Raw genomic sequence first — 11,824 nt, 5'->3', positions numbered from 1 at the left:
TAGTTTCCATTTATTAAAATTTTTTTCTTCTGATTTCTAGAATTATTTTGGTACGTTGACTAATAATTAACAATTATGACACAACTGTACACAAGCCAATAGCAAACTCTGTAACGGTTATGGCCGTGGATGTCAAGCGGTATTTTCTCTGGTCCATGTGTAAGCGTAGTGTAATGTATAACGAACGCACGAGCAGCTGTGCAGTATTTTATTGTAGTACAAGTGTGTAAATGGAATGCACTTCCTACGATTTCGTAAATTTTTTTTCTAGCAGCGATGCTGCTTTGAAAATTAATAATCGAAGCATGAAAAAGACCGAACACAATCTATAACGCTTACAAACCGCTTGCATTGGGCTAGCAAAGATTACACTTTGTAGTGAAATGTTCCCATATTTTCTTCTTCTTTCCGCTGAATACTGATTAAAATTCAAAGATAAACAAATAACATGTCGCGTCATCGTTGCACGGAACGAACGCGAATATGATTCCAATTGCGTCCCTGATTGCTGGTTGGCCCCACAAACCAGTTGTGAGCCGTAAATCCTAGGTGGACTCGCTCTAGTACGACCTTAGCATTGTTACAAGTATCGCTAGAGCGGTGGCCACGCCGAAGATCGATTGCAGTTTGACTGCGTCACTCGATCCGCTCTTCGGTGCCACGGTGCTCGTGGAAGGTCGCAGGATATCGCCTAGGTTGGTGATAATATCCGGCAGCGGCCTGATGTTGGTGTCGCAGGCTGTATTCTGTATCGCATCCTTCACGGTTGCGGTGAGAACGCGGAAGTTCGTGTCGTTCCGGTTGAGCGACTCGTACATGTACTGGTGCAGGCGGTCCGACAGCACCCACAGATTGCTTTCGTCGTCGACTTTGACGTCGTTCGGGAACACCATGTCCACCGTGCTCATGTACACACGGCCGAGCGATTTGATCGTGTACGCGCGGTTGGACGTTTTCCAGCATGTGACGGCGTTCAGGTTCGGCAGGGCGTAGAAGATGACGCCCGTCTTTTGGTCAACGAAGGCAACGCCCGCCTGGCCGTTCGGGCCGCGCGATCCCAGCACCTTGAACTCGTGATAGTTGGACGCCGCGTCCGTGGCGTAGGTTTGGTTGCGCAGCACCTTCGTCGATACTGAAAATTCGTTCAGCGAGCTGAGCGGGTGGAAGTAGAGCGTGGAGTAGCCGTCTGGCTGAGGCTTCAGGGCGATTCCGAACAGCCCGTCATCCCACTGGAAGTTGATACCACTGATGTTGTAGTTCCCGGCCAGCGGATCTGGGTGGAAGTAGTGATGCTTGACGCGCCACGACTCTTGCTGCTTCCAGGAGTACACCACCAACCCGGGGCTGCCCAGATCGGCTGCGTACGCGAACGTGTCCTCGCAAACCGTGTCCTCTACGGCAATGTTCGCGTAGAATGAGTTCTCTTTGAGGTGATCCGCTGGGAAGGTGTACCGCCGTAGCAGGTTATCGTTGTGCAGATCGTACACCAGCAGCGACGTTGGACTGCTGACCGTGGTGTTGCCAAGCAGTTCATCGACACCGGTGTCGAGCACCCAAAGGCGTCCGCAACGGTCCGCCCGTATCCGGAAGGGTGACACTATTTCTGGTGCCTCCGATTCGCTGATTCGTCTGTGTGCACTCCAGCTTGGGTATGGGTGTAGCCGTGGCGATTGTGTTGTGGTTTCTAGAAAATGAAAACAAAAAAACATGAGTTGTGATCACTCGTTCTTCTGGTTTTGGAACACATGATTTTGTATTTCTTATACATTGGAACGCCAGAAAATAAGTAAAGGGCTTGGGTTAAGACAACACATATTGGTTACTTCAATCCTTAGTCGAATACATTAAATGATTTCTAGATTGAACGTAAACGACCTAATGTGTACGCCCCGAATTGTTAATTTCATGCTCCACGTGCCAAATGTGCCAAAAGTCGCCGTCATTCTAGGCGTCAACGGGTGTAACCAGATCGAAACGCGAGCCCCCGACTACTCTCCCTACCGGAAGTGTTGCAGCTTTGCATGGCTAAAGGTGCGCAAGGCTGTACGCCAAAGCCGGCAACAGCTTATGGTATTGTCCGGTGTCCGGCACAACCCTGACTCTGGCGTGCGTTTGTTCTCTTTTGTGCATACCCACGTAACGAATCGGATCACTACGCACCATCGGTAGCCCAATTAAACAGGGTTGGCGGAGGCAATGGTCAAGGTTTAACGTGTACACCCGAAGAGAAGCAGAAGCTGCATGGCAATGCGAATACTAATCAACACCATGCGGGTAGTATTACAACTATGTTAGCTTTTAATTTTAGATTTTTAACTATGTTAATTTAATAAGATTTTATTATCAAGTTCTGGAACATTATATGTATAATATTAATCCTATTTCAATGTTGGAAATATTTCATGTCTAAATTTGTTCGCTATTTGAACAAACCTGTAGCATTGTAAAATAGAACTGCCAAGATATATGCGGAATATGCGCCCTTGAGATTGAGAGTGAAACAATAGTAGCATTCACCAACCGAGTCGCCACAGAGATTTTTTTAAAGGGTGCAGTTCCGTAGGGTAGACTTGGGCTACCGGTGGTCAGTTGGAGACTGGAGCGGTTGTTGCTAATCGATCGTCATGCGTGATCGCATATTTGCAGCTTTTGCAAGGGTCACCTATGAAACGATCGAACCGCTCATTAGGTTTAATATGAAATCATAACTTCCCCTGAGGACATCTCCGTTCATTTGGGCCATGGTGGTGACTGTCCACCATGTACACCGGGAATTGAGTCATGGCACGGAGTGAAGGGAATTAAAATGTGCACAAAAAAGGTTTACCAGAAAACACACGTTGCCATTCCGTTGCGTGAAAGATATTAAAGAAAATAAGAAAAATGGTCCCGGGGGGGCTGCGAACCAAGCGAACGCCATGAGTCATAAACCGGTACCGCGCATTTCAAACACAGTACGTTGAACGGGATTTTTTTAAAAACAACAAGAAACATATTAGCATATGCACTTCGAAAGTTACGGTGTGACAATGCATGAACAAACTTTGTGACTGTGAGTCACCTGATTTGAATAACCCAATGGAAAACCATAAAGTTAGGTGGTTTTATTCTTTTAATTGAGCGCAAGAGGCAGTATCGAAGCTGCCGGCAGAGATGCAAAGTAATGATACCTTCAGCTAATTGGTGTGCTGCACTAGAGTAATGAGGTACCCAGCTGTGGTCGCGTCGGCATTGAACTACAACTGTTTGTGGAACTTAATCAAGCGATTAAGCATTAACCTGGTAAGCAACGCCGTGTTGCCGAAACACAAGCCCACCTGCATAGGTTAAACGCGTAGAGACAAAAATGAGGCTGTTGCAGCAAGACCTCGAAGGTTTGACAATACGCTTACTTGTGTTACATGAAGTGGTGTCAAATAAAATTATTGCATAATTTACTTTTTGTACCGCTTTGTATGAAGTAGTATGTTTTACCGCTGATTGGAGGTAAACTAACGCACATGTTTTGGCTCTGTAGACACTGTTGTCTACATTACATTGATCCATACGTCATTGAATGGTAGTGTTTTGCTGTGAACTTGTTCACTGAACAAGACCATGTTTCAATCAAGCAACATGAGTTGTTGATTCATTAACACTAGAACTATCAGAATTTGGATGTGAGTAACTCTACAAAAAAAAAAAACTAAAAATGACTGGTGGTTGTTTTGTGAACAATATCGAAGAGCTGATATATGTTACATGTTTTTTTTAGTTTTTTAGGTTTTTAAGTTATGATATGAACGCTTAAATGGTACAATGGTACAAAAGTTTGAAACGAAAACAGTTTTATTCGAGCCTGGTATAATCAAATCGTAAGCATTGATTGTTCACTGCAACTTCTGACACAAGCTAAAGTTTTGCTAGAACGAATTCATTTTTTAAATTTCAACTGCATGGGAATGAAATTTGCAATACATATGTAAAAGTCATGCATCAACTTTAATACAAAAGATACACTTAAAAGGTTCCAGATTAGTCATTCATTGGTCCGGTAGATCTTGTGTTAAGTAATATCATTTTTACCGGCCACACTTACAAGCCTGGTGGATCGGGATCATTAATTTATTGACGGTGTGCGGTATATGCAGGTTGCATCTACACCTACATAGCATTCGGTACCATGGCGAACGGTAGTAAACGGTAGTGCACACCTATAACAATAAACATAAAAGGCTGATGCGGATTTTGCACCACCAAATAGGCCGGACAATGTAAATGCATCTAAAACAAGGTTGCTGCCAGTGAAGATTAACCTTAGTGGAGGCTCCTTCGCGGCCACCCGCAGACACACCCAACCCTCGTTCGCGGCCGACTCGCGCGCGCACATTAAAGGTACGCGGATGTGAGGTGCGCAAATGGGGGAGGCGCGTGTGCGTATTGAAAGGCGTGTGAATTTGATGTAAAGATAATCTGATCGTGCTGCTTGATTTGGCTTCCTCGTTTCACGATCACGGTCAGGGTACGGTCATCGCAGCGGGGAGGGGGGGGTGAAATAAAGCGGAAAAAAATGCACTGAACAAGATCGCCCTTGAACCTTTCCATCATCCCTCTTGCGGCTTGTGGTCGATTGGCAGGCACCAACTCTTGGCGCATGGTGGTGTTCGCTAAACGGTTTGTGCGGTTTTTCGCCCTCATATTTTAATTGCACTGCTGCAATGCGAACGGCTTACTGGTGCGCTGTGTGCGTGTGTGGTTTTGAAAGGTCGATTAATTGTTGCTTAGTGATGGATTAATGAATTTTGCAAGACATCGTGTGTCTGATACCGTTTTGTCATGCACGTGAGGACTGTAGCCTCGATATGAATTTAATGTATTTTCTTTTTTATTTGCTGCATAGCGTACGGCAACACGCCGCGTCCAACTTACCGTTGAGATTGATGTAAGCTAGTGATGCAGGAATGCCGTCCTTCCATCGTGGCAGCGTCAGAAAGAGACGCTTTTTGTACACCTCCAGCCCGACCGGTATCACGTTCGCCGGGATGTAGCGCTTGGACGCCAGGGCCTCCTGCCGGTCGGCGGCGCTGGCGAACTCGAAATCGATCTCGCTCCATTGATAGGCCACGCGCAAGTTATCGTTGGCAAGGGCCCGGTGCGGTAAAATCACCAGCACACAGCAGCTGACGGTGGCTGCAAGCACCAAGGCCACGCGACTACAACCACCGACCATTTTGCGGCGGTAATACTGCTGTACACTTGTTTTTTTTTCGACCCGACGACACGTTCACCAGCAAGGAACGACGGTCTCGGTGTTCACTAACGCCGCTAACTCACCGCCGCCGGTGGTGTGTAGGTCACTTAGGGATTTTATCCCCGTTCACTTTCGGATGGCCGGGTACCACTACTTTGTTCACCCGTCTTTCGTTAGACGACTTCGATTTGGCTGGCAATCTCTAACGTGACACTTGAAAAACCGTGCTCTCTACTATCTCAAGTAAACGCGAGTGTATGCGAGACGCGATGAACGAACTGGCACACGGATCGAAGCACCGAGTTGGACGATTTGGAATAAACCTGCGGGTCGCACGAGCCGCGAAACACAACTGACGCACTCGGTTTGTCCGGTTCACGGGCCTAGTGCCGGCTTAGAACTCTGTCGGGTGTGTGTAGTGTCGCTCTAACAACCCCCCGCACCACGTACGCCCCCACACACACACTATATCCGTCCGGTTCTCCAGGCGGCCAACCTTCAACGCAGCGACCTGCTCAGGCGGTTGCTGCTCGCTCACAGCACGGTTCCGACCCGTCTCGTTCGCTCCGCTCCGCGCCCAGCTTCTAGCATTCTTTGCCGGCTGCGCCTTTAGCGCGTCGAGTTATCCGTGCCTGTCGGTGGGGTCTATCGGTGACGGCCAGCCTTCGCTTTTGCAGCCCGTGAGCTTTCAACCTCTGGATGCCGCCTGATGATAGTGAGAGGGAAACAAAAAGAACAACGCTACAACGACCGAAAATTAAAAGACACACGTACGGCTAAGGTGAACCGCTTTGGCGGGCCCCACTTCCGCCTCGATTCCCCCGCGCGCCACTGCGTCATCTGTCCGGCGTTTGCTCTCGCTCGGATGCAAGTGGCTCCCGCCGGGCAGTGGGATTTTTTTTTCGCGCACTGGGCTTTAGTTTACTTTTCCCACCAGAGCTTTTCCGCTTTCGCCCTCCCCGAGTAGTAGATCCGATCGTGTGTTCGGGTCTCTTCGCGCTACCAATAGGTTCTCGGTTACTTGAAGTGTCCCCACCTGGTAGTTCTTTTTCTTTAACTTTGTATTTTCCCAACTGCTCCTAGGGTACCTCACGGGGGGTTCGTTCGATATTTTGACGAGTGATGTCGTACGGGACGTATCCGTAATGGTCTGCTCCCTTCTTGAAGGTTTTTGCGGTTGGCTAGTCGATCGTGTTTCCAAAGCGTTTGCATTGTGATAAACCCTACCATCGAAAACGGTGTTTTCAAACAGGTATTCTGATTGCGGTCTGCGATACCGACAGGGTGTGGTCGGTAAAGACGATTTTGTAGGCTCCAGAAAGTGGTTTTGCTCGGGGGTATTTTTTTGTCACCAAAAAACCAAACCCGGATCCTTAGCAGTTTGACTACAGGTTTGAAATTACAGATAATGATATTCAATTTCAATGATATTTTTGTAAACAAACAACAATTTATTTGAATTATTGGAAGACCAGAGTTATTTGAAAAAAAAAAACAGGTTTAGATTTCTTGTTTTCGTTATTAAAAATATGTTTCGAAGCAAATGAAAATACTTAAACCATGTACCATTTAAGGAATCTTTTCAATTTACCCATATTCCGGGAAGTTTTTGAGGGGAAAATAATTATGTATGACCCACGTAAGATACTCGTTTGGAGTACAATTCTATGACTCATTATTCTTTCCTATCGTAGAAGTGGATAATCATCCTTTTTTTTCGACTACATTCGGAGTCGTAATAGACGCAATTAGTCATACGGAAAAGAACCCATTGTGGGCGATGATGTTCTGGTTTTCCCAATCGCTACCGATGGAAGTGGTCTTGGAAACTTCTTGCGTGGGAGGCTTTGTTACTCTTGACCAGGGGTCGCCAAAGTTAATTAATTCAACGCAGTGTTAATTAAAAATAACAATTTCGATCTTTGCAATAGATGTGAACTTTAATTATGTAATATTCGCATAGTTTTGTTGAAAATAGCAATTTTTAATTTATTTCCTACAAAAGTACTCTAATGTGTATGCTAACAAAAACAACAATATACTTCATTCAAACCAAAGTGCAGCTGAGTTTAGAAAAATGCAGTGTCAAATGTAACAATTAATAATTTACATGTACTGAATTATTCTTCATTCATATTAGCGACCACTGCTTCTCGAACTTATAATATGAGCTTGTGGTGCACAAATAAAAGAAGGTCACTTCTAGAATGTTCATTTCTTCCTGCCATCATCATCGGACAAGTTTTAGGCTATAACCCCAAAGACCTTCAATTCAAGGTGGCTGGAATATATTAATGCCAATGGGACACCAGGCAACGTGAACATCAATTTGTGCGTGAAATAGCTGGTCTGCCGGTCAGATATAGCACCCGGCATTAATTATGGTATCGATTTGCTACGGTGTTTGATGAAAAATGAGCTCTATTTGAGTGGATTATCGTACGGTGAAATAAATTTCATCGAACAACCAGAACGCTTTCACGCGTTCGAGCCGAACCAGTCGAACTTCTGCTCCAACTGCTCCAACCAAACAAACCCTCTGACGACCCTAGGACATGAGATCGGCAATCGAATTGATGACTTGCAGTTCGAAATGTCTCGAAGACTCTCTGCAGGGCCTCTGCCGTCTAGTTGGTCGCTGGTGAATGGAGTGAAGAGGCGAAGATTACGACGTGTATCGACGGTGCCATTGTGAGATTTACTTTCTGTAACTGACTCAGCCGAAACTCGCCTGCCGATCGCAAGGCAACGAAATCGAACAAATCGATTGGCAAAAATGCACCAACCTCCAGGGTCTCAGGGTCTTTCGTCAATTATACTGACGTTGGACGAGGGTTTGGCATAATTGGTATAGTCGAAAATAAGATAGGAAAAAGAACTGCAATCTGAGTGACACCGAGTGTACCGCACCAGAGTTGCGCCTCCCCGAAGGTCGGTGGGAGAATAAAATAGGTGAAGCGAGAATCGTAAAAAGCGGGTTTTAATTAAAGAGATTTAAAACATCGGAATTTGAACGTTACCACCTTTCGTTTTCGATGCTTCAAGTGTGTTTAGTTTTGGATCAATTGTAGGAAATAAAACAAAGCTGGAACAAGCAAGTGTTTGCATTTGAATTAAAGTATCAATCAGTGTGCTGCCCGGCATGGGGAAAGATTTAATGTTACCGGCCCCGGCTCACACTACACATCACCTTCCCTGCCCAGATGTTGCTGTGGTATGCGCGACGCCAAAAAGCGAGAGGGACGTACATAAAAAAAAAACTCGAACGCCACCAGAAAGAGAAGGAAAAAGGGGCAAAACAAAAACAAGAAACACGCCTGGCACGCCGTGACATGGCGGCAAAATCTAGCCAAACAGGAGAAACAGGTTTTTTGCGCTCGATCTGGCAAAACGGGTGGGGAAGCGGGGGGTCCTTTTCCGGCGGACGGGGGCGCTGGAATCTTGTGAAATGAAGGCTGCTGCGTGTACGTGAGAGGGTATGGGTATTGGCTACGAAATTTACGCTGCAACCCTTACGGGGCCACCGTGGTCAACGGTTGCGATCGAGAGGTGCGCGAGCATCTTCAACTTCTTCGTCTTCGGTCTTTTGGGGTTTGGAGGGAAGGTCGGGTAAGCGTTAGTCCAAAAACGACCGGGGATGAAACGATCTGTTCGAGGGAGGCCAACGTAACGGTGGGTTGGCTGAAACGGGGCCCATTCATCGTGCTGGTACGGAATGGTTGGCGATGGTTGGCATTCCAAGCCCTCACCGAACGAAGCAGATTGTTCATTGAATGGGAAAGATCTTGGGGCAGAAGTCTCGAGGGTCTCGTAGTCTTGACCTCCCAGTTCGGGGACTGGCGACGATTTTGGTTAAATATTTACTAATGTCTCGCCGACGCCATCCCAAGGGGCTCAGTGCTCCAAACTTTTCGGTTGAATCTCAGAGATAGGAGAGTGGGGTATATAATGTACCATTACTTTATCGCTGTGAAAATTTACTGACGAATTGAATAGCGGCAACCATCCTACATAGTAACAACGTGCGAAATTGCCTATCACGCTTTAAACAGCATCTCGCGAGATACACGAACGCCGTGTAATGACTTGACCTGCACGAAACCTATGAAAATGGACAGTTTCCGACAATTTCGCATAGGTTCGCCCGCGCCATCCTCGATCACCTGCCGCGCTTTGTTACTTCCCAGGGCCGTATAGGGTCCGTTCTGTGTGGAAAGTGTGCACGGGCAGCCCGTCCATCCCCGCAGGGCTCATCATAATACGGTGCGGGAAATTTCACTTTCTATTCCGCGCATACCAGGGGGCCCCCTGTCGTCCCCGTCAACCATCCGTCGCTAGTACACACACGCACACACACAGGTACCGAGCGAATGAGGTAAAATTACTGCGTCGCTTCCCGCGCGGAGGTTTTTCAATTAAGTTTTCCAAGTGGCTGGAGTGTGGCGCGGTGGTTCAACCGCTGGCTCCAAAATTACACCGCACTGTTATTTGCTTTTGCCAAAAATCGTATGCATAGCGCATCCGGTATGGCACACGTAACGTAACGGTACAACGCGGCATGACCTCCCGAGCAACGCTACGCAACGGCCATTGTGCCGATGAAAGCAGGTCCACCATACCGGCCCCGGGTTCGGGTCCGCCGGATCGGGGTTGTTGCACTAAATTGTAAGGCAAATGTGATTTTCACCCGCTGCCGCTTCTTCGCTGATGGTGGATGTAACGCCGTTCGTACTGCTGCTCACTGGTCGCAGCCCCATCCCATCGGCGAACTAACACCTTTTCTAAAACGGATATGCCGTAATCACTTGTAGTGACACCATGAGTCGTCGTCGTGTCACTTAAGGTCGGTCCGAAACTAAACCCGCTTCAATGCAAACTCACTCACTATACTCACTGTGATGCACACGTCTTCCGCAGCGACAACTTGATCGTGAAAATTTAAGGACTACTAGGACCACCACTACCACAGACACAGCCACGTGTTGATCTCCAAAGTTCCCGAAGCGCTACGTTCTGCTCTCGGTGGATGCGAAACAGCGAATGACTTTGCTGGCCACTGGTAGTGGAAAGTATGTATGTTGCCGTTTTGGAGCGCTGTACGTGATCGCGGGGCGCTAGTCGGTGGCATAGCGCGACTCGGATCGATCGCACACATATTCATGTTGTTTATGATCGTGCCTCTCCGTATTTGCTCCTCATCTCGCTCCAATCAACTGTAGCTATCCCGTTTTGGGAGCTTGCGAGCTGTGAACCTGTACTCTGGTGTTTGTTCTCTTGAACCCGAGCGCTCCGATTTTGTCGTCAAGCAACATCATCCCGCCAGCGGACGTTATTGCTCGCGGACTTTCAACGTGTTCTGTGCGAATACGTACATCACTCGAGCCCCATCGAGACGCCTTTTGAGAGAATAGATTTCCAAGATTCATGCTGGCACAGGGCGCGGGCCCTACAGTGGACACTTGCGTCTGCGTGTGCGAGACATTGTGTGGTATTTGTTACGCACCAGCGCACGCCAATATGCATGCGTGGACGCATCGGTTTGTCATCTCCGCGGTGACACAAGAGAGTGAGAGACAAGGACAGACAGGCCCCCCCTGGCAGCATAACTGGCTGGGCGGTATCGCATGCTGGGCGATAGGGAATTCCCGGTGGTTTCCAAACAAACCAGTGCCCGTTGCCGATGTGCACATGAAACATGCTGATATGTACCGGTGAATCATACGGTAGCTTTAGGCGAGAAAATTTCCAAAAGAACAGTGCACACGATAATGGCAAAGGTTGCTGCCCTCCGGTTGTGATTAGCATTGTTAACCACGCCAGTCCTCCAAACGCTGATACTTGCTGAGCATATATCAACGAAGGCCAACCAGTTCTGATGCAACTTTGCAGCAAGGGCGACATGTGTTGGCAAGATAACGGTAAAGATGTGAAAATTTGAATATTTTTCCGTTGCTTGTATATCAAACCGTAAACTTGTTCGAATGTTATTAGGCCGAAAGGCTTTTAGATGAGTTAGTATATTAATTTCTTGTTCTAACCGGTAAACTGTTAACTTTTCTTCAAGCAGTGGGTATAGGAATTGAACCTCATGTAAAGTTACTTTTTAATTCATTAATATATATAATATTATTCTTACTTTAACAAATATAATGATACACGATGTCTACAAAGAAATGAAATTTCATCCTTGCATCGGGATTCTCATAAAATCCATACAAAGTGTAAAACAGGCTAAATTTTAAACCCACAAATAATTCTCGGTTTTGAGACGACGCAAGACGATATAATTATATAACATTTGATAGAATTGGTACGAGCGATGGTTTTTACTCAATATGGGAATAAAAGGAAAAATCGGATGAAAAATAAAAGAATCCTGATATGGAAGTATTGACTGGTATAATAATTAATCTAACATCAAACTGCAATGTTGGTAGACACATTGATTCAACATTGTATTCCATTCTTACATTATACATGGAAAAACCTAGAGCCATCTTTCCAAATCATACTTCTGTTTTACAGCTTCTTCTGCTGTAAAAGTGATGTCGCTTTTGTACATGGAATAACTCAGAGCCATCTTTCAAAACCATA

The 11,824-nt window shown here is 46.5% G+C and overlaps 1 protein-coding gene across 1 annotated transcript; it reads right to left on the bottom strand.

Moving 5' to 3' along the window:
• On the bottom strand, positions 1-5,470 carry LOC131282083 (protein yellow). The gene is made up of 2 exons (XM_058311477.1): positions 4,909-5,470; positions 1-1,684 (listed from the first exon to the last, which is right to left on the bottom strand). Exons 1-2 carry the CDS (start codon positions 5,207-5,209, stop codon positions 561-563), a joined length of 1,425 nt encoding a protein of 474 aa, XP_058167460.1. The 5' UTR covers positions 5,210-5,470; the 3' UTR covers positions 1-560.
• Positions 5,471-11,824: the final 6,354 nt, after the last annotated feature.

This window comes from Anopheles ziemanni, chromosome 2 (genome assembly GCF_943734765.1).
Source record: "Anopheles ziemanni chromosome 2, idAnoZiCoDA_A2_x.2, whole genome shotgun sequence".
Lineage (NCBI taxonomy): Eukaryota > Metazoa > Arthropoda > Insecta > Diptera > Culicidae > Anopheles > Anopheles ziemanni.
This window is presented reverse-complemented; position numbering and strand designations above follow the sequence as displayed.